A 27,614-nucleotide genomic window follows, 5' to 3' on the forward strand; every position below is an offset into this window, starting at 1 on the left:
ATGCTCTATTTCATTTAAATACAGCAAAATATGAACCTCCTATCCCCCAGACAAATGAAGCAACAGGCCACAGGAACATTCAAACTGAATGTGGGATATTACATTACTTTGACTCTTTTCTGATACCTCATGACAATAAATTTTCTTCAAATCCCAACTGAAATTAACTGTATTCCATTTTAAACTTCCTGGAACTCAAAAACTTTCAACTAAGTCATTTCAGAAAAGCTCCCACACTTGGGGCAGACAGAATCAAACAATAGTTATGTCTTCTGGAGCAATCTCAAACTATCACTGCCTGCCTACTGAAGATCATTTGCCAGGCAGCAGCTTGATGACAAATAGAGTATAACCAAATCTATACACCAATATAGACATTTGGTTTTTACAGAAACTGAAAAAATTCCCCCTCGCTTGCCATTTTTTCCCAATCCTACTGTTGTTCTTCAGGAAGGAAACTTTTTCCCTCTCTCAATATACTTTGTTAAAATTTATAAATTTCCTTGATTTAAACTTCAAGTTTCTGCAATCTATTTCCTTTGGGATTTAACCAGCAATTTACTCTGTTGCAAATGAGTCTATATAAAACTAGCTTGCAAGTAGTCTCAATATATACAGTAAGATTCACATGCAGGGAAAAAACCCTCGAAGGAATACTCTGAACAGTTATAGTCTATGGCACCTTTCTACCTGTGCCAAAATGCATGTTAGTAGCTGCTAACATCTCTCATTTCTAAAATGTAATTCAGTCTAATGCACTACACCTGAAACTGGTTAGTGTCAGTTTAGAATTTACACTCTCTTCTCACTTAATACTACAGTAACTCAAGGAGATTTAACAGAAAAGTACAAAAGAATAGGCCAATAAATACAAAATTATGATAGTTAATGTCTAAGTTGATGACTTGTCTGCTTACAATACAGTACAGGCAAAATATTTCTGAAGATACATACATCAACAACAGACCTTAAGTTTAAGTTTGCTTTTCTTTTTGTCAAAATTGAAACATAATTTAGCAAGAGATTCTTCTTAAGAAATTGAACAATTACACTGTTCCTGGGTTGCAAAAATTCATCAGTCCCAGTAAGATTTTACTGTCACACCATTTTATAAGGTAACATAAAACCTATCCTGAGGCTTTACTATTTCTTCTGCTTATCATTACAAAGCAAAACAAAAAAAACCACCTTATCTGTTGCACTGCACTTGAACCAAGTAAACCCAGCAGCCATTAATCTAGACTTTCAAAGGTCCCCTCACCAGACATACGTGTTTTAATGTGAGACGTAAACGTGTTTCAACTGAAGTTGTGTCTTACTGTTTCAACAGTGTCTTACTGTGTGTCTTACTGTCAACTTGTGTCTTACTGTTTCAACAGTGTTTCAACTGGAGTTGTGTCTCTGATAATTAATCAATATGAGTTAACACCACTGACAGGAAAATAAAGGCTGTAAAGCAGTTTCCCTACACCACCTATAAAAGACTTTACAGCAGCAGTTTGTTTTCAGATACCTTACCAGCTGTGGTCAACAATAAATATTACTGTTCTTTCACTTCACAATGGTCCTAGAATTCCCTCCTGTACCATGGAATTGTCTGACCTGAACTACTGCATTAATTAGCTTTTCTTCATAAAGCACTTCTTGCTGTGTCATTGTTCAGACTATAGATGACAGGAGATCAGTCAGTAATTATGCAGCATGCATTACTGCATTAGTCATAGAACGTAAATGACACACACTGGCAAGCCCTTCATAATTACATAAGGGAATAGATGCATAAAACCATGTTACAGAAATATTAACATTCCAAAATCGTTCAGCCTGACACTCGAGTGTCAGGAAACACCTGAAATAGGGCTACTGGCAACTTTGATTTTGTTCCTTGGTGCCTTTCAGATTAAAGCAAGCACACAATCACATAATTTTTTCATTAAATCCCTGCCATAATCAGAATACGTAATAGTTTTAACCCCCAAAAGGGATATTTACTATATCCTCATCACTTAACATACTCATATGTATGTAAGTATGCAAGCATACATTTCACATCAACAAATTTTACACCAAACCCATATTGCTGAATTTCATTAACTGCATATGCTAAATATGTGAAAAAACACAGTGCTCAGCTTTTGAAATTCTGGTGCAGCATCACACAGAATCCAGCTTTGCATACAGGCGTTTATATCTTTTTACCCTTTTCATGAACTGCTATATAGTTTTCTTAACTTTTGTGACATATGAATACACCTTTTACTTCAAATAATTCTGAACACATTCTCCAAAAAAGGTTCATTTTATAAGCTCAGGTAATGCTGGCCTAGAGGGAAAAAAATGACAAGCCATCCAAGTTCAGAATTCATTCTCCGCAGGTGGATGAATTCTGTTTGAACAGAAAAATGAAGAATCACAAACACCAAAATCCCCCCAAATAACACCCACCACCACCAGCGTTCAGATGTTTCCTAGCATTCAGTTACTTAATTTTGCAACATCTTAATATCCATATGTAAAACCTCATTTTCAAAGACCAGCTATCTTTGCAAAAGAACTGTTACACTAATAAGAATTATTCAATTCCAAATAAGTCAGCAGCATGACAATGTATTTTAGATCCACAGCATAATTCTCCTTTTAAATTGAGGGCGCACACTGTAACCAGAAGAAAATGTCTTCTTTCCAGACGTGATATTCTGTCAACTAAACACTAGCAGCTGATGAGAACAGAGACATGGCAGAAAGGAAGGAGGTGTCGGGGTTGGGGAAGGGGTACTACCATTATTTGCTAGGTAGCAGAGAGGATCTCTGGGACTCAAGTTTTGGAGGGGAGCATAGAGCACTCTCTCCCCCTTCTCAGTCTCATTTCCTTTCTCCTCAGCTTCTGATATCTTCTACCCCTGCCCAGTATTCTCCAATGTCAACCTCTGGTAGGGTGTTTCCTTGTCCTTTTTATCTAGCCTGGGTCCCAGCAAGGTAGGGTGGGCACTGAGGAGACTCCCTGCTCTGAAGTCCAATGTTGCTGCACCAGCAGCTGCTAGTCTGGAGAAACAATTCCAGGAGATGTCCTCCTTCATGATGATGGAACAAACAGATTTTCACCAGCAACCACTAGCGCTTTTGAGTGTGTGTATACCTATAAAACAATTTTCAGATATTCTTCCCACTTAATGAGAATTCATTTTCCCCAAAAATAACAACCTTTAACTTGCACTGACACCTCTCCTTGAGACAGAAAAATGCAACCCGATTTTCAATGACCACCAAATCAGATCACAGAAATACATGTTCAGTTACATCACCTTCTGAAGCTCCCTTTCTTTATGGGTCACACCTAAGAAGCTTTAACTGTTAAGACTGTAAACAAAGAACTGGAAGTCAGCATTATACCAATTACACTGCATAGTTTTTACCCATGAACTAACCTTGGTATGGGATAGTCTGTCCTACTGTAGAAAAGGTCTGTATTCAGGCAACACAAGTTGAACCGAAATACTTCAGGCTGAAAGGTTTTTTAGGTTTGTTTTTGTTTTTGTTTTTTAAGCAGACTGTTTTAAAACACACAGCTCTATATTTTTATGCTGTAAATTCACTCTACAAACAAAAGCATCTCAAGACACATGACTTGAGGTGTACAATAATTGTATACACAAAAACATTACTTGCCTTCATACGGTGTGTCCGGAGGTCCTGCTATTTCTCCTCTTAATTCTGTAAAATTCTCATCTACAAGATCTACTTTAATTTGATTTTTGCTCGTCTTAAAAATAAACAGAGAAACAAAGAATTATAAGTAAGCATTTGACATACAGATTTCCCATATAATATGGTATTTTTAATTTTCAGAGTAGTAGTTCTTAAAATATATATATAAGATAAAAAATACAGTAAAGTAGTGAATAGCTCTCTTCCAGTAGGAATTTTACTTCATTAAAAATAGACTATTTGTGAAGCATTAGAAATCTCAATATTATTTATACTACCACTATAATAAGCAGAGCCACCCAGCAATATAGTTATATTTTTAAGTTGATTACATTTTAAAAAGACAGTGATCTTTCAAATCAGCTATTAATTCTACATATCTTGAACTACAAAACTAAAACGACTGGTCTACATATTCACTATTTTCCTCGTTTAGAGGAGTTTAATAATAAACTGTCAGTTTCACTGAAATACAGAAATACTTCCCCTAATGGAGCACTTACTATTTTTAAAGAATACAATGATCTAAACAGAATACTGTAGTCTTGTGTAAGATCATGTTTATCTTTAATATTTAGGCATAAGGTACAATTTATTTATACACTTGAATTTCATTGTCACCTCCCCAACATTTTCACACCCTATGTCAACTTGCCTACAAAATAAAAACATTGTATTTCAATACTGAAAAAAACATATGTTTTCCAGACACTGATTCACAGAAGTGTTTAGCCAGAGCTACTCCTTCCATTGAATCTGCTTTCCAAGTCCAGAGAGCAGTATTAGTGAAATTCATACGAGTCCTCCAGCCAGTGACTATTTTTTGGGAATGCAAAGCAGAAACTACTTTCAGAAAGATACACCACAAAGTTTTTAGAGGTTAGTGATTACAGGTTTGTCCATTCTGCTGCTTCCATGTATCATGTTCACTAACTGCAACACAGATTTCCTGAATCCTATGTAATTTTGGGGTTTTTTTTTTTTTAAACTCTTATCCCAAATCCTTTTAAACTGTTGCAACTACTTCTAAGCCAAGAAGCCCTGCACAGCTCTCCCTCAGAGTAAACCTGGTTGCAGGCAGCTACAAGAGAAGAGTTAAAACAGATCTGGATCTAACAATGCAGGATCTAAACATTAAGGATGCAGAATTCACTGAACAGCTGAGATAACTCTAGAACATTTACAGGACAGAAATAGAGACTCTTTCCCTCCACAGCAGACAGGGTGCTCTTCTGACCAGAGATGCTTGCAAATATAGAGAAAAACCAAAGCTCATTGTCATGTAAAACATGATAATTAAAAATTTTCAATAAACTAATCCAATGGTGATTTGGAAGCTTTTCTGCATCTAGTTACACGTATTTGTCTTTAAACCTTAGGTAAAAAAGCCTTACACACACAAATGAAGCAGCACCTACAACTGTATAATTGAGGCCAAGCACTGCACTTCAAAGAACAATGATTCAACCATGATACAAATTAAGCATGCACCTCCAAAAATAATTTTAGTAATGGTTCTTTTTTACTAATTTATATCTACAAAATAGCTTTGTGTTTTATGCACAGGATCAGAACTTGTGTTGTCTTTCATGACCTTAGCTATGACACCAGAGAAAGGAAGTTAACAGAACTTATGAAATTATGTATGTAGCCTGACCAGAGAACATCCAAAACAATTCTCTTTCAAAGCTTTATTTCCATGATACTGAGCAGCAGTAAGACAGACTGCCCCAGTGAGACAGTCCCCCACAACAGCCAGGCACTGTAAGAAACTCTCCCTCTGAATCCAAACTCAATCACAGGCAACATATTCCTGGTGCAAGCTTTCCAACCCCCCTTTTAAGTTTCTTGCTCTCACTATTCCAACTGGCAGCTCATTCCACAACTTCATAACTGTTAAAAGCTTTCTAAACTACAATTCAGGTAAAGTTATAATCTATTCACACCCACCTGTGACACTGTTTCCCAGCTTCAACAAATTTCTTTGTATTTCTAGTATTTATTCCCCCTACATATATTATCTATATGGTATTTATACCAATTTCCCATTTTCAGCCCTAATTTTGCTCTAAACAAGCTGAAATTCTAATCTTGCCATACTGATTTTTTTAAAACTTCTCCACTCTACATCCCATGATCACCTAATTAGCCCAGCATAAATGAATTCAGATGAAGTTTCAGAATCACTGCCATGGACACACTGTTGCACTGACTGAAAATACATCACAACAAGCATATCCCAAGATCAAATTTGCCTGCTTCCACTGCAGTATGACACGAGGCTCAGGTCTAGCGAGAGTCCCAAGTCAGGCTTCCTCTGGAAGTTCCTGTCCTCTTCAGTGACTACACTGCTCCCAGAGGAAACACCCCTGCACATTAGTTCTTAATACACAAAGCAGCAGCTGGGTTTAAATAATCACAACAGTTAACAGTCAGCTGACTACCTGCTTGGGTAATGCAATCATTCTAAGATCTCTTCAGGTTCTCCTGCTCTCCCTCTGTCAATTAATAAGCTCCAAGCTGACAACAGGAGTTCCTGCGCTTCACAAGTTAACTCATAACTTTCCATCTTGAGGACTAAAGCAATGGCAAAAGGGATGAAATCCAATGACAGTCTATGGTTAACCCACACTGCAACCTGCCTATTTTTCACTTAGCATTTTACTTTTCTTCAGCATCCCACACACTGTTGCAGCATCCTGGATGTTCACATTCACATTCCATTTCAATGACTGCTTTTACTACTAAGCTGTAGCTATATCCATCCTACCACATCCTTCATACAACAAATGCGTTCTTTATTTACATAGCCAAAGAACACTTTTCACACTATTCTGACAGACTTTTCAAGATACAACTCAGATTGACCTTGCCAATTCTTGCTTTTTCCTTCCTAGAGTAATAACTAATATTTAGCTGTACTGAAGTGGTTATTCATCCAATTAAATCTGGAGTACTTTACTACAGTATTTCCCCTTAAGGAGGATCACACAGGATGAAATTACTTCATTTCAGCAGCTCTAACAGAATAAATTCCTGGTCTCCACCATAATCATCTGAAATGTCTTTAAAATGTTACCAACAGCAGAGTTAATCAAAAGCGTGGCTAAGACACCAGTGACCTTAACACAGAAGTTACAAATCAACTTATGATCTCAGAACACAAGGTGACTTTCAAGAAACAATCCTACAAAGACCTCATTATGCTTCCATACCAAGTGTAAAATAGCATCACCTCCTGTTGATTCAGTAACAATTTGGGGACTATACCACTGGGCTAGTAATTCCTGAAATACCTGAGCCACGCCATCACTAGCAGCATTTGTTTCCATAATCTCAAAGTAGTTAAATTCTGCAAGAGTACAATTCCCACTAGCATTTCTCACCAACATGAAAGCGTGCCATTGACACCAAAATCCTTTTCTAGCTATCTACAAGTCCAACGCTACACCAGCAGAACTTCCCACCATCACATCTGAAAGTTATGCTCAAGACTGACAGAAAACCTAAGAGAAATGTGTTAGCATTATGCAGTGCATGACATCATTCCCTCATAATTTTCCTTCATATTCTAGTCAGATTACGCAAAGCTTTTTTTTTTTTTTTTTAAATACAATCCCTGCTTCCCAATATGGCTCTAGTTGAAAGACTTGTCACCCTTCAGACCATCCCAACTGCTAGGACTTTTTATGCATTGATGCAGTCATGCTTATCCAACTTTATTCTGCATTGTGGAGATTAAATGCAAGTGTGGAGATAAAACTAAAAGCAGGAGTCAGAAAAGCTGAGGAACATTCACATAAGGCACTTTCATCCATTACCAAAGCCTTATCTTTAAGAAGAAAGCCAAAGCAGTCAATCCTTCATGAAGAGTCATTCTGTGAGCCTCTCAAAGACTGGACATTCGATCACATTTATCAGTGTAGCTACTGATCACCAATATTTTGAATTGTCTTTAAAAAAATTCCAGAATTACACTGTATAGTTTTATATCTGAATATCTTCCTTGTATAGAACACAATCCCCTCCAGCAGAAACTTTGGAGAATAACTTCTGGCACCGTGAAGATTTAATGCACATATATTCTCCACTTCTACTAAAATCCTCTTAGAGAGCAGCTTTGGACCTTGCAGTATTGCTCTCAGCAGACAACAAGCTATTTTGTTCTTTTCATTCACCATGGTTTACAGCCCTTAACAAGGAGTTCCTCATTAGAAGGGACTTTCTTCTTTCTGCAGTTAATCTACCCTTTTCTCCTGAGCCTTCCATGCCATCTCCTCTCTCCTCCAGTCTGCCTTCAAGAAAATCTTTTCTTTATTTGTTATTCATGGCCCATTATCTTCTTCACTAGTCCAGAACCTCCACTCTTAAACAAACCAATGTTTTTGCTTCAGAGGATAAAAAGCAAAAAGACAGCCAAGACAAAAGTAACGTATCAACATCACAGGAGCACATTAAGACAAGATGATAAAAAATTGCACTGTTCTCCTAAACATCTCCTTTCCACAAACAAAATATTATTACTCTTTTAGCATTTACAAAAAAATAAATGTAGAAAAACTACATATTCCAAGTTCCATCTGGAGATCAGTCTAATTCCTAAAAACTGAAGGTAGATGACATTACCCGTTTTTTGTCTTTTAAGTAGCAATTACAAATGCATTGGCATTTTTATGCTTTACAAATTGTACAACTATTTTGACAATTAAACTCTCATAAAAAAGTTAACTTCAAGTAAGGACCATAAAAATGCCTATTATTGGAGATAGCAATGTATGGCCAGATGCTGGTTGGTTTAACCAAAAACGCAGGAATAAGATGTAGTTAGTTTGTTTGTTTTCCCTTAATTACCCGATCAACAGGTTTTGACATCCATGCTGAAGCCTCTCAAACAGAAGAGGGGGAAAAAAACCCAAACAACCCAAAACACACATGACCCCTGCAAAATTCCCCACATTTCCATGTCAGTCAGGGCTACAAACACATTATAAATTCAACACAAGCTGATGATAGCATACAACAAAAACTTGGAATGCACCAGCTCTGTGTACTCCCCACATGACATCTTAACATCAGACCTTTGGTCATTGCATAATACAGAAACATTAACAGGATGAATTCTCCACTGTACATCCATGAGCATACATGCTACATTTAAAACTGCTGTGGTCAACAAAAAGGTTACATCGATTAGCAGTATTAATAGCTTCAACTCAACATTTTCTTTAAAAGAATAACATAGTGTCAAATTGCATTATTACTTGTATGTTTTAAGCGTTTCTCTCTCACCTTATATATTCAGATACCATGTGCAAAATTCGTATCAAATATCTTTGGGTATAAGTGCTGAGATGGTAAATAAGAATTTATAAAACCAAAAACCAACACACACCTCCAACAAAAAAACCCACGCCCTACTTTAAACAGAATTAGATTTGGAAATCAAAACCCAATGGTTACTTCTGAATAACTATGCATAAAAAAACCACAAACCAAACCCGCACTATTCCACATAATAAACCGCTATCTGCAGTCTGTGATTTTATATGTCCTGTATATGATTTTCCTCCATCTTTAGGGGAACATACTTCATGCCAGATAAAGTACTAGTATTTTCTGTTAATTTCCTTTGATTTTACAGAAAATAACTCAGAGAAAACCCTGGAAACACTTGTATTATAGGAAAAAAAAACAAAACAAAGAAACAACCAAACAGCAACAAAAGAGAAACCATAATCCAAGAAGACACACATAAATGATAAATTATGTGTATAGATAAACAAGTCTAGCTGCAATACAATCAGCTAAGTATTAAAAATCTGTAAACATGTAGTGCTTCAAGACTAACAACTTGCTTCTTAAAACTATTCCTTAACGTGTGACAGAAATGTTAAAGGATGTGTACTGCCATGATATCAGCAAAGATTAAGGAATGAATTTGAAAAATTCCTCCAGAAATTACTCAACCAAGGACAAAGTTCCCTAGTTTGCATTTAAAACAGAATGTTTTCTATCACTAATTATTTCCCAATTGCAGGAACAAAAATTTACTTTATCTTTCTCTCAGACAGAATTTTGAAATAGTTTCATTCCTCTATGAGGTAAACTGACAATAAACACTTTTTAACCTAAGTAAAATCTAATCAAAATTTAGCTACTTAGTATAGCTATGATTTACAAATGTAAATTAGTTACTTTTGAACATCCAAACATTTTACACTAACACTATAAGGATTAATATTTAATAAGCCAAATTAAGAAATACTCCTCCCTATTCTGAAGCCATACTAGCAAAATTAACCTATGGCACTATAAAGTCACCAGCGCCTCATAAAACTGTTCTTGCCCTCCTCCCCATTTTATATTCTACCACAACAGTCCTACTCTACACCAAGATCTAGCATGACCATAACTCCAGAGAGTTATAGTAAAAGATCATCTGATCAGTTGTTACAATGAAACCCATATAACATTGTTTTTGCAAAAGGCCATAAGTACTTGAGTCAACATTAACTGTTGAACAGAAAACTCCAACCTTTCAGTAACAGTTTACTCCACTAAACAATTCTTTAAATTAATAGCATAAAAAACAAAACCAACTTCTTTCTTTCCCTATATACCAACTCCTTGTGAATCCATAGATAAATATTCAAAGCAATTTTGGTTTACTGTTATTTTAGCTCCATTCCAACACTAAGGAATGAACACACTTAGGAGTTAGAGGAGCAGAACGAGGCTCCCATGATACAAGAGGGGGTGGTTAGAGACTTGCTTGCCCAGCTAGACACCCACAAGCCTATGGGGCTGGATGGGATCCACCCAAGAGTATTGAGGGAGCTGGCGGATGTGCTGGCCAAACCCCTTTCCATCATCTTCCAGCTGTCCTGGCTGACTGGGGAGGTCCCACTGGACTGGAGGCTGGCTGATGTTGTGCCCATCTACAAGAAGGGTCGCAGGGAGGACCCAGGAAACTACAGGCCTGTCAGTCTGACCTCAGTGCCAGGGAAATTCACGGAACAGGTGATCTTGAGTGCTATCATAAAGCACATGCAAGAGAACCGGGTGATCAGGCCCAGTCAACACGGGCTCACAAAAGGCAGGTCTTGCCAAACTAACCTGATCGCCTTCTATGACAAAGTGACTCGGCTGCTGGATGAGGGAAAGGCTGTGGATGCAGTCTTCTTGGATGCAGTCTTCTTTCAATAAAGCCTTTGACACAGTTTCTCACAGCATTCTGCTTCAGAAACTGTCAGTCTCTGGCCTGGACAGGCACATGCTCTCCTGGGTGGAAAACTGGTTGGATGGCCAGGCCCAGAGTGGTGGCAAATGGAGTTAACTCCAGCTGGAGGCCAGTGACAAGTAGGGTTCCCCAGGGCTCAGGGCTGGGTCCAGCCCTGTTCAATGTCTTTATCAATGACCTGGATGAAGGCATTGAGTGTACCCTTAGCAAGTTTGTGGACAACACTAAGCTGGGTGGAAGTGTCCATCTCCTGGAGGGTTGGGAGGCTCTGCAAAGGGATCTGAACAGGCTGGACCCCTGGGCTGAGTCCAATGGGATGAGGTTTAACAAGGCCAAGTGCCGGGTCCTACACTTGGGGCACAACAACCCTATGCAGTGCTACAGACTAGGAGAAGTCTGTCTAGAAAGCTGCCCGGAGGAGAGGAACCTGGGGGTGTTGGTTGACAACAACTGAACATGAGCCATCAGTGGCCCAGGTGGCCAAGAAGGCCAATGGCATCTTGGCTTGTATCAGAAATGGTGTGACCAGCAGGTTCATGGAGGTTATTCTCCCTCTGTTCTCAGCACTGGTGAGACTGCTCCTTGAATACTGTGTTCAGTTCTGGGCCCCTCACCCCAAGAAGGATGTTGAGGCTCTGGAGCGAGTCCAGAGAAGAGCAATGAAGCTGGTGAAGGGGCTGGAGAACAAGTCTTACGAAGAGCAGCTGAGGAAGCTGGGGTTGTTTAGCCTTAAAAAGAGGAGGCTGAGGGGAGACCTTATTGCTCTCTACAACTACCGGAAAGGAGGCTGTAGAGAGGAGGATGCTGGCCTCTTCTCCCAAGTGACAGGGGACCGGACAAGAGGGAATGGCCTCAAGCTCCGCCAGGGGAGGTTCAGGCCGGACATTAGACAGAAATTTTTCACAGAAAGGGTCATCAGACACGGGAATAGGCTGCCCAGGGAGGTGGTTGAGTCCCCATCCCTGGTGGTACTTAAAAGACAGGTGAATGAGGTGCTGAGGGGCACAGTTTAGTGACTGATAGGAATGGTTGGACCTGATGATCTTGGGGGTCTTTTCCAACCTAGAGATTCTGTGATTCTGTAATTGCCACAATCTTTTTCTTATACTCTTTTGCTATCATACCATAACTCTCTCAACCTAGCCCAAATGACTCTGCTCTCTCCACTTCCGGGGCATGCCAGAAAGGGAGGATCCTAACAAAAGCTTACCTTTTAGGCTGCTGCCTAAGGTGTCAACTACCAACCTCTCTTATCTCCCTAGCCTTATTTCTTTTCAAACAGACACATTACTTTCTTAATCCTTTGCTATGCCAGACCAGCTCAGGACAAGCACATTGTATCCGCTCAGCTCACTCTTTCGCAAGAAAGGGGAAAACAGCAAAAGGCAGGATATACATTCTGCTGGAAAGCAAAGCAAAGGACAAGACATTATCCTGCAAATACTGAGTCTGTAAAATTGCTGGAATTTTTTTTCCAGTCAAAGAGCTACCACAGCAAGAGGGAATAGTTCAACACTTTGGATGTATTTCTTCAGATCCACTCCAGCTTAAAAGCCAGAAATGAGTGCATCTCCAGAGCCTTAAAAAAAAAAAAAATCAACCTTGTTATTATTAAGAAGAGAATGAGAAACGTCACATAATTACCACAGTCTTGGTTATGAAGTATATGCACTGCACTATCAGTTGAGATCAGCAGATCACATGTGTATTCTCAGAGAGCTCTTGGTGACCTTCAAAGCACAGAGACACAGTCATCTGTGAAACAATCAAATGTTTGGGGCAGGGCAAGGAGAAGAGAGGAAACGAGCCTGTCTCAAGTAGATTAAGGAGCAGTTCTCCTAGATAACAAAAGGTCAATTAAAAAAAGGCATTTTTTTAAAACAGTCCTGTGTTCTTTGACCCTACTAATAATTTCAGTCTTGAAGTTCTTCCACATTTCACATTCTATTTAATCTGACTGTATTCACATGTATTTTCTAGTTACATCTATTTTAATAAAACTGAGATCATTTTTGCATACTAATTTTCTTCATTTACCAATTGATATATTACTTCTACTTCAATATATCTAAGGAGCTACAGCTATGAATACTGTGTGAATTCTGTAATAATGGTAACAGACTTGATTTTCATATTTATCACGGTTCTACTTATTAAATGCATCCTGGTAAGATTCTTTAATAAAATGTCATAACAAGAGACTTAAAATTCTGTATTATCACATTTATATAGAAGAACAACACTGAAAGGGATCTTTTTTCCCTGTCAGAACACAAACCATATCAAATATTAAAAATATCAACATTTTGCAAAAGAGAGACCTGGAGCATCACTGAGGCTTAGTAAAACTTTTTTTTTTTAAGGCAGCTGAAAACCTATCCTTGCTGGTGTTCAGTTGTTAAAACTTCACTCCACCAAAAAAAGCCAGAGGAGACTACTTCCACAACAACTTAATGCAGTCTACCAGCTGCCAAGGTCCCACTTTCCTCTTGGTCCTAGCAGAGCTAATGTAAAGAAGGGGGCAGGATTTTGTGCAAATGTTCACACAACCACCCAGAAAATACCTGTATTAAAAGTATCTTAAGAATAAAATTATTTCATTTTAACTCAACTCCCTGATTTGATTTACCACAAACACTGCAAGTAAGAATACTGGGAAGAGAAGACCAGGCCACAGGAGGAATACGGCACTGTTCCTTGGCACTGCCTTAGGACAACTTAAAAGAACTTCAAAACTTCAGCTCTAGCATCTGTCTAAACTTTCTGACAAAATCACTGCACCAGTCACGGGCAGGCAGAGGTACAACCAACACAGCTATGTTGGCCTAAGGCCTAAGCACAGTTGTACAGTCATTGATTGTCTCACTAAGGGATAGCGTGGTAAAATTCTAAAGCTACGCTATGAAAGCTGTGTACGTAACAGCACACTTAGACCAGTAGGGGAGTGTAAGGGTCCCAACACAGACACAGGCTATGCTTGTGTTTAACTATGCCAAATACTGGCAGTGCCTAGGAGCACTAGTCAGGGGCAGGAGTTGCCTGATGCCAATGCGAGTGTCACTGAGATACTAAACATCAGAATGGGCTCAGCGCAAGGGATTCCTGTTTTGGTTAATCCAGTTTGGGAAAACCTAGATGAACAAACAATTTTGCAGAAACGCAAGACACATTCTCCTTATATTTTTATGTACAGTTCTTTCTTTGATGCAAAAGAACTGAAAAACCCAGTAAGGTGTGCTTTAATAATCAGTTTGAACAGTATTTTGAATTAGTCATTCTATAAATGCACAAACCCATCTGAGGCAAATTCTACAGTCAATTCTGTACGTCTACCCTACTTAGGTCGCTAGTAATTCTACATGCAAAGGAATGTCCGGATTCAGCTCATTTTGAATCAAGCATGCAAATTTACTCACAGTCCCAGAGTCTGAAGACAAGTAGAAATAGCTCAGGACTGTTATTCTGCACCAGCCTCCCTTATTCCAAAGTGGAAGGAGTTACCTAAGCACCATGAAGGCTCTAAGAGTTTCCAGAGAGGTATCAAATACAACATGGTTATCATCATTTCCATTCGTATATGCTACCTTATTTAACAATAGCCTCCTGTACTTGAATACAATCTAATATAGGAAAAAATTTAAAATACTTTCTTACAGTTCACTATCAGGTAACCATAAAAAGCAACTTATATTTAGCTTGAACCAAACTACCTATTTAAGTAAAGCATGGAGTAATGCACTTGTGGGGTTTGCGTTTTCTTCCTCCTTAACAAAACTCTGCACGAATGTATTTTAGAATCTGAAGGCATGCCACCTCAAACCTAGATTTTCTGAAGCATCTAGATTTATACAATCATTAGTCATTCCTTTCCCTATGAAATGTTGATCTTACTGACTAGTAATGAATAGAGATAATGCTATAATGAACACGTCTCATGACAACAGACAAAGGCAGACAGGACAGCCCCTATTAACACTCTAACAGAAGAATGATAAAAAGGATGAGCTCAGCTCTCTTCCATATAAGCACAGGCAAACTAGAGTTAGAGTTGCATTGTATCATTGTATGACTGAGAGCTTTATAGCGTACAATAAAGCATAAGCACTGAAGGGTATTCATAATATGGCTCTCCTGTGTGGACACTTTGAAGACCAGAGAGGAGCAGTCCATGGCCTTAATACTATTTTATTACAAAACACTAATGTAACACAGACCTGGTCCTCATACAAGCGTTTGTTTGGGTTTTTTTGCTGCTGCTCACAGAGGTACTTTATTCAATATGCAGATACCATTTTACAAAATACTCATGGCAAGCATATTCAAGTGCTCCTAATTCAAATATTACAAGTATTAACATTGATACAGTCTGAAGGGAAAATGCTAGATAAGTCATGACTGCAAAAGTGGACGACGTCCCTGGAGTGCCTTATAGAATACTCTTTCTCCAAACTCACACTCTTTGACTTCAAATAACTAAATTGCTTATTTTCCTTATCTAAATTGTTTACCTAGTTTGTCAGAGACAAAAAAATAGTCTACATATTAATGACAAAGTTTAACCAAAAGCATTTTCTCCATTTAATACCAGCAGCAATTATTAGTGTAAAAGTGATGAAGTACAGTAATGACAACGATCCTTACTAGGATTATGAAACAAGCTAGAAACCATTTAACACATGAATAATTTAAGAACAACACTAAGTACTTGCACTAGTTTAATGCAACTTGAATGACCATTAAACGAACAACTCAGGACTGGACTATGATAAAATGTCAACTTCATTTACATTTCATATTGAGTAAACTGAACTAACCTTAGGACTCGCACACTTCTTTCCTATTAAAGCCAAACTCCTAGAAGCAAGCACAGCAGAACGAATGGGAGACTGGGAAGTTAGAGGACTGGCTAATTCCTACTGTCTCTTAGGTCCATGAAGAGCTGTGGTCAGAAGGTACCACCTGGCAGCTGTGGTCTAAAACCTGACTAACACAGTCCTGTAACCAGCAACTGCTCTTTCCTCAAGTATTTAAGAAATTACCAAAGAAAACCAAAAGAGCCTGACTCCAACACAGACCAAGCGGTTTTCTGCTCTATATTTACTCCCAGGATCTTTAGGATTCTGTCAACTATTAGAGTAGACCATTCACTAGAAGTTTAGACTTAACTGGAATACACATTAACACTACAAAATGCCATTAATTGAACACAGGAATGAACTACAGATATTGCCTACGTGGTTCAGATAAAGAGGTGTAAAACTACAAGTAAACTAATAATATGAAAAGATCATCTGAGAAGTAAGAATAATAAGTAGTTTCCTTAAAACATCCTAGTAAATGCATTCTACTTTGAGCCAATTATTTAAGTGACTTACAAACTCCTTTGAAGGTAAATGCTTACAGATCCATTCTGCATTACAAAATAACGCAGTACAAACTGGAAATACAACCAAATGTACCATAGACAGAATTAAGAAAATCAAAGATGCACAGTAATCACATTTCAGTATCCTTTCCATATAATTATAGGAAATACAGGTCCAAACTTTGTCTTGCCTAGAATAATAGGCATGGCTTGAAATACAGAGGAGAGAAAACTATTTTCGGCAATGCACAAAGAATCTCACACACCACTATTTTATAGTTAAGATGATCTCCACATTTCAGAGAAATGCAGCTTAAAGAAGCATTATGGACCTCACATCTGTTCTACCTTTAGGGTTCCAACTCAGAACTTGTTCAGCCTAAAAACCCTGGCAGCTTTGCATATCAGAAAAACCTAGCCTCTGATATGAAGAGGAATCATTTTTGTCTCATAACAGGGGAAATTTGTGAACTAAAATAAAAAGTCTACTTTAAAATTCTTCAACAAGTTTACAGGGGAAGTTTTACTGGGGAGGCAACAAGACTTGGTTCTACTGTCTTTATGTTTTCTTTCACAAATGGAAAAAAAGCAGTACTCCAAACCCACAAACTTATCATAAAAATACAGAACCATGCAGGAGACATCTGGGTAGCCTCTAGTCCTACCTCCTGGTCAAAGCAAGTCCCAAAGAGAGCAGGTTGCTCAAGAACTTGTCTAGTCAAGTTTTTAACATCTCCAAGGACAGATATTATACCATCTCACTGGTCAATCTGTTTTAATGTTTGACTACTATCATGGCATTTTTTTCTTCCCACTTGGAATTTCCCATGTTACATCTTGTTCCTGTTGCCTCTCATCCTATCCCTACACATTTCTGAGATAAGACCAGCTCTTCTTCAGAGCCTCTCATTAGGTATTTGTGGATGACGGGAAGACATCCCTTTGAATAGTTTTCTCAGTGTCACATGCATTGTGCTCCACCCCCTTAACCACCCTGATGGCATTCCGCTAGCTCACTTGAGTATATCAATGTCCTACAGTGGAAAGCCCAAAACTGGACAGCACACCAGATACGGTCCCTAAGTACAGAACAGAGGTGAAGAATCACTTCTCACAATCACTGACTACATTCTTGCTAACGCAACCCACCACGCATTTCAGCTTCTTTGCCACAAGATGACTAATGAATCATGTCCAACTTGCTCTCCACTAGGTCATACAACTCTTTTGCTGCTAAGCCTGCTTTGTTTCCAGTCTGCATGTACAGTCTGCATTATTTCCTCCCAGACGCAGCATAGAACAGTCCTGCTGAACCCACTAAACCTGTACTGGCTTCAGTGAGACTGTTCTTATGAATCCGAAGTTAAGCATACATATTAGCAGAAAATGGACACTAAGAAAATCTGTGGCTGATTCAGGAACCATGTTAGAAGGCATCTCATTCTTACCCATCTGCATTGACCATCCCCTGGTAAATGGGGAGAAAAACCAAAGAACCCAAAAGTTCCATCAGGCCCCTCTAGTAACACTAATGCACGATTATTACTGAAAGTTTCCATCTAGGTGAATGGAACTTCAGGCACCCAAGACTGCCCAAACAGACTGAAGTAATGAAGTTTTTCTGAGCCTCAAGATTAAGTGTTTATGGCTTTTCCAAATAGCAGGAAGATTTCTAAGATGCTACTTAGCATCTTAGTATGAACTGACGGGAATCAGGAAACCACTACAGACAGTGATAAAAGCAAGCACGAGAGCTACTCACTACAACTCTAAAAGCCTAAGAAAGGACACGGTACGTCAGACTATCGTTAACCTTTCCCCTGTCCTGTAAATCACAAAAACCACATAGCAGACTCCAAAACAAATACCCACTTCCTTCTTGGAAAGGAAGCACTTCAAATTTCGCCATTAAGCTATTGTCTCCGCTTGAACTTTATTTTGTATTCAAGCAAGTTACAGATTTTAACTGCTACTTCAGATACCTGCTCATGCAGATATTCATAATACATAGCTGCAGTTGAGTTTAATTTAGTCTCAGCTGTATCTGGGTTCACCTCCCATGCAGCTAACCCCCTGCTTCTTGATACCAGTAAGAGAAGAACATTTTGTGGTAAAGACAGCAGCAACTCTCTCTTGCTAGGAGGAAGTGATGTTTCCCCATGTGCTACCTTCAGCACCAGAGTAATGGTTTCACTGTCAGGTACCTATTAGCCCCTGGCTTACAGATGGCCAGTAAACACCTTACATTTCTAAACTACAAAAGAAACTAGATGGCAAATTAAACATTGAATACTCCAATGATAGCGTAACAATTCCTTTAAAGCGCTAACACACCATCTTCCAAAACAAGCCACACAGTTTAACCTACCTACTGAACCACAACCACTTCTCAGCAAGTCTTTTTAAGTGACCACAAGATTTTTCAACCTTTTTATTCATTCTTAAATGCTAAATACTTTCTTCCTCTCATAAGGTCGTTGCTTGTAAACGGAGAACAGGCAAGGATTTGGTGACCCACTGCAGCATTCCAGTTCACCCTATTCTGAAATAATACCAGTTAATCTTCACCGAAGCCTTCTCCCACTCATCAAGAGTGGAATACTATGCTACCTCTACCTATTTACTGGTTTCTCCGCCATACTGCAGCCTCATACTTTTGTTCAAAGTATGTTTGCAGCTTCAGAATTTCAGCCCATAAAGCCAACAAGACAACAGATGAATGAAATGACAGAACAAGAGAGATAAAATTGAGTAATTAAGGCCTTGCCTAGACTAGGATTAGGACTTCATGATGTGATTTAATGTACTGGTTACTCATTTTAGAATTTTAATACAAGCACAGTACAGTACCCTTAACATACTTAACCAGTCAATACTACCTAGACTAACTTAACAGTCTCACCTTTGTTAAAGATGCAATATCTCATCTATCTTTGAATTTTAAAACTTTTTCCACACAAAAAAGTTACAAGCTTCATTTAAATCATACTTTAGAGCACTCCTGACAAAATAATTGTTGTTAGTCTTATCTATTTAATTCTATTATTAAGGAGATGCAAAGCCATAAGGAACTCTCTTAAATACACAATATCACACTTAACGAGTAGGGCTTATAATAAAACTAGAACTAAAGAAGTAAGTAGAGCAAAACCACTTCTGTTGCTCAAGTTTGAAAAGACTTTAAATGCTTTTTCAAAAAAGGCAAGAAGCCCCAGTCTCAACTTAAAAACCCCTCTTCCTTGTAAACCAGATAAAGTCTAAAATTCACATTTTAGCTATTTCCCAGAAATGCTATTTAAGTCAAGAAAACAGAAAATGTTAAGTATGTGAAAAGTATATTCAGTCCAACAAATAGCAAGGACTCATAGCATCCTTGTTGAAGGATCCATAGGGCCTTTCCAAAACAAGGATAAACATACTTTTCAGAACTCATTCTTCACCGCTGTTTAGAAGTGAAATTTCGTGCTTTCCATACATACTTCAAATGCAGAAGGAATTAAATGCCACCCAGCTGTTCCCCTTTTAAAAACCTTTCTGGGTCCATTACCTTATTTCAGCCCAAAGGCAAGTACTAGAAGAAGTCAGAGAACAAGCTCCCTATGTACTTTTTCCAAGAATGCCTGCCCACCGCCCCCCCAGGCATCCATGTTTATACTGCGTCTGCAAGGAAACAGGGGGGGCTGCTCTTCATATTTAGGTGTAGCTCAAGGCACCAAATCAAGAATAATTTAAGAGCAGACAGTGAACCACATTGCCTCCATATAGGAACTTAAAACTTCTAAATAACAAATTTACCATCACCATGCACAATTTTTTTTCCTCTTTGTAGTATGTAGTTATACCTCCATTCATAATCTGACCCCATGTTTTCACACTCAGTAGTACCAACACCATAGCTTGACTGCCTTTGAATATATGAACATTCACAAAAAAACCCTTTGCTTGCAACTTAAAGAACCACCGAGAATTACTGGAATTTTGTATTCAAGACAAGGAATTTACTATATTCTGTAAATAACAATTGTACCCATACTGCTACGTGGATATAACAGCCACATGCAGCTTGCTAATGGTAGGGAAATGAAGAAACACGAAACTCTTCTGTATTTTAATTTCAAAGTTTCCATAATTTGAGTTTCATAAGAATTGTGGCCATATTTCTGGGAAGTTTCAGGCAGCGTAAAGGCTACTTCACAATATTACTTATTTTCAGCATTCTGTACCGAGCTTCTCAATGCACAGACAAAACAAGCCGGAATGGTGGAAAACGTGCTCACTAGCACCAACCTTTACAATAAGAAAATTTAGTATGGATCTCTCCCAAAACTTATGTAACCTAAAGTTTCTTTTCTTTCCTACATAAAGTGAAGTGAAAGGGTCTTGAAGCTTTTAGACAGCTCTTAAAGACTGTTTTGTTCCCACAATATCAGCTGGTTATATGAGGTACAAGGTCTAGATTTTCTAGCTTTGGTATAAAGGCATCTACCTAGAAAATTCTCTTAGTTTACACGCAGTTCTGCAATCCCTGTGCAATAGCTTGGTGGAATCAGCCTGGGCTTTGAAGGCAGCTGTAAAACAAGGCCCTTACATTTGTCTGGGGTCTAGTTCAAGCTGCATAGCAACAACGTTATTAGTACACTTAACTTAAAAGCATGTATACTGCTATCCTAAATGCGACCTTCAGCCATTAGTGTATTCCCAAAATTATCCTCCCAATTTTTACTCTGTGAATTTGTCCAGATTTCACAAATACCAGCTTTAAGAGTTACACATTCACATTAATATTTCAGAAGCACCTAACCTGCAACATCATCCCAAGTAGGACGACAATGACGACACAACCATTAAAATCCATCTGGCTGACGTCTACCAACTCGGATACAGACACAGCATAAGGCTGTGCTGATGCAACCCAGCAAACACCGCTGTGTATCCCTAACACTGATCAGAACTTCTTTAGCGTCCCCCTGAAAGTAGCCAGCTTCTCTCTCACTGACCACCGCATACCTCAGAAACACTACTCAGGAAATAAAGCCACACGACTGAAACGTGTGAGGCTTTTAACAGCATCCACCTGAGAGCAAGCCAGCCTGCAGCAGGATAAAACAAGTTCTGTATGAAAAGTAACCTCAATAAACAGCGGGTTTTCCTGCAACCCTTCAGAAACCCCCTCCCGTGGGGGGGACAGTCAGACATCGGGGGGGGGGGGGAAGGCAGGGGCGGTCGTGGACCGGGAAAAGGTGGGGGAGGAAGGGGGGGGGGGGGGCTAGTCGTGGACCGGGAAAAGGGGGGGGGGGCGGGACACGGACACAACAGTGGGGAACCGGGAAGGTAAGGGGGGGAGGGGGGCGGGTGGCAGTCGGGAACCGGGTATGGGGGGGGCAGGAGGGGGGGCAGGAGGGGACATAGGAAGGGGGCGGAGGGGGAAGAGTTAGGGACTGGGAAGGGATGGGGGGGAGGGACCGCAGGGACCGGGGATGCGCAGGATACCGGATCCCACCCCGGCGGCCCCCCCCTCCCTCCTCGCCCCCTCCCGGCGGGTCCCGTCTCCCCGGGAATCGCCGTTCCCCTCCCCGAGGCCGTGGGCCGGGCCCTCCCCCAGCGCGGGGAGGTGGGGCCGAGGGGGAAGCGGGGTCCCCCGCGCAGGCCGGCGGCGGTGGTGGGGAGAGAGAGGCTCTGACCTCCTCGCTCTTCAGCACCTCCTTGAACTCCCGCTTGATCCTCTGCACCGCGATGTTGGCCATCTCCGCCGCGGGCGCCGCCGCCTCCGAGCCGGGCTCCGCCGCTCCCGCTGGAGAAATCCCGGCCCCACCAAAATGGCGGCCGCGCCGCGCATGCGCCCCGCGCCGCGCGCCGGCGCCGCCGCCGCCGCTCAGGAGGGGCCGCCGCGCCCCAACGGGCGCCCCGTGGGGCCTGCCGGGCCGACGGCGCTGCGCGAGGGGAACTGGGGTCGCGCCCGCCCCGCCCCGAGGGCAGCGGGCAGAGCGACCGCCAGCCGGGCCGCGGGCTTTGTTGTCGCCCCGGCGGGGGGAGCGGCTGGCGAGTCGCCGGGGGAAGCCTCTGAGTCGGGCCCCGGCTGCTGGATTCCATTGAGTCGTAGAATCATGGTTTGGGTTGGAAGGGACCTTAAAGACCGTCCAGTTCCACCCCCCGCCACGTCCCACCGGATCAGGCTGCCCAAGGCTCCTCCAACCTGGCCTTGAACACCCTCAGGGATGGGGCAGCCACAGCTTCCTTGGGCAACCTGTCAGTGCCTCACCACCCTCATCGTGAAGAATTTCTTAGAATTATAGAATCATAGACTAGTTTGGGTTGGAAGGGACCTTGAAGATCATTCCGTTCCAAGCCCCCTGTGACAGCGAGGGACACCTCCCACCAGATCAGGCTGCCCAAGGCTCATCCAACCTGGCTTGAACACCTCCAGGAATGGGGCGTCTACACCTTCCCTGTGCCAGAGCCTCACCACCCTGATCAAGAAGAATTTCTTAGAATCATAGACTAGTTTGAGTGGAAAGGGACCTTAAAGACCATCCAGTTCCACCACCTGCAGTGGGCAGAGACACCTCCCACCAGCCCAGGCTGCCCAAGGCTCCTCCAGCCTAGCCTGAACACCTCCAGGATGGGGCAGCTACAGCTTCCCTGGGCAACCAGTGCCAGGGCCTCACCACGCTCATCGTGAAGAATTTCTTCCTAATGTCCAGTCTAAATCTTCCTCCTTCCAGTTTAAAGCCGTTCCTCCTCGTCCTATCACTTCTAAAAAGTCCCTGCCCAGCTTCTTTTCCCTTTTAGCTCACTGGAGACTGCATACAGAGGCTCACACGCCTCTTCCCGGTCCCAGTCCCTCGCCCTCTTCCCACCTTCACTCCTTGAAGATGCTGCTGCCTCCTCACACGGGACAGAGGGGGTTTTACCAGCCCAGCAGGCAACTCTGAGGATGCCCTGTAAAGAACCATTTATACAGATTCTTCTACAAGGTTTTCAAAGCAGACTGAAAGGTGGAGGTCAGTGCTGTCTAATGGACTGTTACATTTTGTTGCAGAAGGAATAGGGCAAGCAGCAGGTGTTGCTTTGTTGCTAGAAAACTGCAACAAGATACCAGAATCCATTCCTGACAGCCTCAGGTGTGTAAAATAACTGTACGGTGTGGAAAAGCATAGACAGACTTTCGGAGAGGAAGATGAGATTGCATTTACAAGTGTTGCTTGCTCAGGAACTAGAGGCTTTCAAGGCATTAAGGTCTACAGAAAGATTTTATAGTAGCTCCTCTCGACGGTGCAGTGCAGGACGATGTACAAAATAGACGTTTATCTCAGCAAATGTCTTCTGGTATGGCCGTGATCTGCAAGTGCTGTTTATTTATCTTCATTAATATACACAGCACTTTGACTATTAGGTACGCAGCAAAGAAAGTATAGGCAATTATCATAGAATGATAGAATAACCAGATTGGAAGAGACCCACCGGATCATCGAGTCCAACCATTCCTATCAAACACTAAACCATGCCCCTCAGCACCTTGTCCACCCGTGCCTTAAACGCCTCCAGGGAAGGTGAATCAACCACCTCCCTGGGTAGTCTGTTCCATTATGTACAGATTCACATAGTCCTTTTTCTCTGTGTTTACTCTCCCCTGTGTTTTGACTGGGAAAAGTCCATTTTCCTGCAAGAATGTTGTACCGCATGCATTGTTCTTCAAATCATGTCTTCTTTCAGACTGAAACTTGTTTTTAATGCAATACACAGTGCAGTTTTTCAGCTGAAATTTTTAGTATCTTTTTGAGAAGGACCATTTTGCATTAGGCCTGATATTATTTGAAAGGACTTCTAGTGTGATCTTGGGCCTTCATCATCAGAATAATTTAGATACCTAAGTCCCGCTGATGAGTTTTAAGTTCTTTTTGAGGAGGTAGGCTGTGGCTTCTCTGTGCCTTCCCTATGCCTTCCTTGCGCTTTAAGCTCTCACCTGTAAAATAAGGGTAATAACTCTTCTCTGCCTCTTAGAACTCATAAATGAAAGTTAGGTTTACGCTGTGCTGAGCTTCTACTGAGTAATATAGACAAAAATTATAAAGGTAGTACATAAAATCTCTGGGTTAGGTGCCTCGTGTCTTTTCAGACAGGTCACAGAAAGAAGCTAAGCTTCTAATATTCAGATTTTACTCTGAATGGAGTGGAAAATATGACCTTTATCAAGTGTCAGAATCCTTTGCATTCCTGTTAGTAGACTTGTGTGTTATAGGTAGTAGATGTCCAGTAACAGCCACAGTAAAGGGCAATGTTTTTGCCTGGTTTGTATCTAGGTTCATTTTCATGTGCTCATTTGGAATACAAATGTCAAATTCTGTTACTGCTAAAAGCAAATCAAATTAATATGAATTACTGTATATCTTTCCCTTAGTACACCCCACTCCTTTCTCTTGTCCTTAAACAGGCATTTTTCAGTTATCTCACAGCTGTTTCATATTCACCATATACTGCATTAATTTTCTCTTTGGTACGAGATAGATTTAGAAAGGCTTTCAGGGGGGTAGCACAGAGTAGTGGCAAATTTTGCCACTACTATTAAAATACTGCATAAAAAATCATTATGTAATCAGCATGCATTATCATTGTATACATCCTATGCTGCTTTATGCTTTATTATAGTTTACTATTTCACAGAAGACTCCACAGAGTTTTAGGCCAGAATAGGACCATAGACTAGTAGGTTTTGAGTAAGTGTTTTGTGTTCTGTTTTTGGTTTGGTTTACAGTTTGTTTGGGGTTTTTTTTTCTTGTTTTTTTGTTGTTGTTGTTGTGATTTTTCTTGTTGTTGTTCTTTTGGGGTCTGAAGTGGCTTTTTTGTGAAAGAAGAGAATGCTTATTAAAAATGACAACATAAATGCTTTGCACGATTTCAATGACTTTCATGTCTAATTTCATAGTATATTTTATAGTATATTGATAATATAGTCCTGTGTCTGTCCTCTGAATTAAGATCTCATTAGCCTTACACCCTCTGAAAAATCTGTGCACAAAATGTAAAACTGCAGTCCGTTCAACATAGCTCACTTCCTGAATTACAACATTTTGTTGTATATCTGATTTCAGGCGATAGTTGCTTCGTTGATCCTATCATCAATTTAGTCTTATACCAAAAAGTTCTTTCAATAGCAGCCTTCACAAACTGGCTGCAAATTGGTCTATATTTTTGCCTGTTAGTGTTGATCATACCTAATAGAGTGAGAGATACAATTTTGGGTATCCATGCATTGTTTCGTATGTTTGACATATTGCTTTGAAATACTTCTGGAAGTGAGAGCAGGAAATACAGTGTATTAAATGAAGTTCAAACTGTGTAAGATTACTGCAGGAGAGTTTATAGGATCAGTGCCTATAAAGTAAGATCAGTGGTCGTAAGACCTCAGCCCAAGCCCGCAGTAGGGGAAGGATGCTGATATTTGTTAGCTGATGCTAGGAGAACCAAACATCCTAAACGTTATATAATCTCCCATGTAAAATGGGAAATATTATCTATGTTATAACCTATATATAGGAAAGGGTGCCCCCCCTTTTTTTGAAAAGTGGCTATTGTTCATGCACAGATGGTGTGTGTTTGACTCACTGTACACACAGTACAGCCACTGTGTGCGTAGTTAATCTGTCTGATGTTTGCCCACCCAAGCTCGGAATACTGCCGGGGGACTTGAAGATGTTTACGACAGTACTAAGTATGATTAAATTTCTGTTTTTCAAGTTAGTTTTTGATCCTTTTCTCATTTCCAAATTTTCCTAATTTTATTCTGCTCATATCAATGAACAGAATCATATCATATCAATATCAATAGGATATTTTTCTATCAGAATTACTCAGAGAAAAATTGTAATTATTGAGATTGTTCCCTGTGATTAGAAGCAAATGCCATTTCTGAAACTATAACCTTCCAAGCATGCAACATTCTGTTCTTCCTTTCCTGCTTTGTGTCTTGTGTAACAAGACTTCCATCCTCCTCATCTTCGACTCTATTTTAGAAAAATAAGAAATGCCTCATTGCTGTAGGATTTCTTATTGAAAAGAAGAGCTGTCTCAAGAGATCTGTATATTGATTTCTGACACTTTAGAAACAGGAGCTGAACCTGTAACATATTTTTAATTCTTATTTTGTTTATCTCATGAGACGTCATACAAGGATTAACTTTACAGGCTGGGTTAGTATTAGATGCTATGCATTTTGCAATTTCATGTTCATATCTCATTTATAATGCTTTATTTTTTAAAAAATCAACAAATAATATTCATAAAACTAGCTTAATTTTAAATTTGACCCATCAAAATGGAAAATGCTCGCTTTCTGTCATCCCAGCTTTTTAACAGAGGCCTGCATGGCAGAAGTTTTCTTTTTTATCCGCATCTCACTTAGCACATTTCAGAGACCATGCCAATAAATTTAGCCTGCACGTTTATTGCCTGTCATATTGTGTTCTTGTTGTGGCAGCGTCTGGATGACTCAACTCATTCCAAAGATTAGCTTTATCGTAAAAATAGCTAACTGGTTGTGCAAGTTGACCGACTTGTAAATTGTCATCCCAACTTTCCTGTTCCTCCTACCCGTGTCCACGTCCGGCTGTGTGGACAGGTGTAAGAGTGCCCTCTCCTGGGTGGAACAGAGCAGATGGACTCGCTCCTGTGAGGCAGATCCGGCTCCTGGGGAGCTCTTCGCCTTGCAAAGAGCTCAAGGTGCTGCTACTGCCTTGTCCAGTCTTTCCTGTAAAAGTGTTCAGGAACACCTGGTAGGAATTATGAAGGCGGAAATGCTTAAAACAGTATAATAGAAATTGTTCGTAGTTCCTACTAGAGAGAGGAGATATTCATGACGCCTGCGATTTCCAAGCAGCTTAAATATGTGCGCTTTAAAAAGCACCAAGCATACTAACTAAGTATCAGAGTAATCTGAAGACATTCAGTTTGAATTCAGGTGGTGCAATTCATCTGACTTAGTGGAGTCAGATCAGAAACTACTTCAGCTATTGATTTTACATCAAGCAATCTATGATTTAAACAAGATTTGGCAGAGTTTTCATTAAATAATGCATATGCAGAAATTTTTGGTAGTCAATAATAACATCCTATTTTTCTTCATTTGGTAAGGGTTTTTATTAAAAACTGACTAAACACTGTGGACTTTTCATCAATTTGGTGGCCTAGCAATATCATCTAAATTAATGTTAGAGCTGAACCCGATGTTTTTGGTAGGACAACCTAGATACAAACAGCCCCAATGCTTTTAAGTCTGTTAGCAAAATTACTGGTTTTTTAAACTTTCAC

The 27,614-nt window shown here is 40.2% G+C and overlaps 1 protein-coding gene across 1 annotated transcript in view; it reads right to left on the reverse strand.

The window, feature by feature from the left end:
- The window catches only part of UBE2K (ubiquitin conjugating enzyme E2 K), a 41,631-nt gene extending 19,500 nt beyond the window's left edge, over window positions 1-22,131 (reverse strand). The window contains exons 1-2 of the mRNA XM_069856153.1: window positions 21,992-22,131; window positions 3,667-3,760 (exon numbers count right to left, since the gene is read on the reverse strand). Coding sequence (XP_069712254.1) covers window positions 3,667-3,760; window positions 21,992-22,054 — 157 coding nt within the window. The 5' untranslated portion in view covers window positions 22,055-22,131. The remainder of the gene's footprint in view (window positions 1-3,666; window positions 3,761-21,991) is intronic.
- Between the last annotated feature and the right edge of the window lie 5,483 nt (window positions 22,132-27,614).

The sequence above is a fragment of the Phaenicophaeus curvirostris genome, chromosome 4 (genome assembly GCF_032191515.1).
Source record: "Phaenicophaeus curvirostris isolate KB17595 chromosome 4, BPBGC_Pcur_1.0, whole genome shotgun sequence".
NCBI classification, from domain to species: domain Eukaryota; kingdom Metazoa; phylum Chordata; class Aves; order Cuculiformes; family Cuculidae; genus Phaenicophaeus; species Phaenicophaeus curvirostris.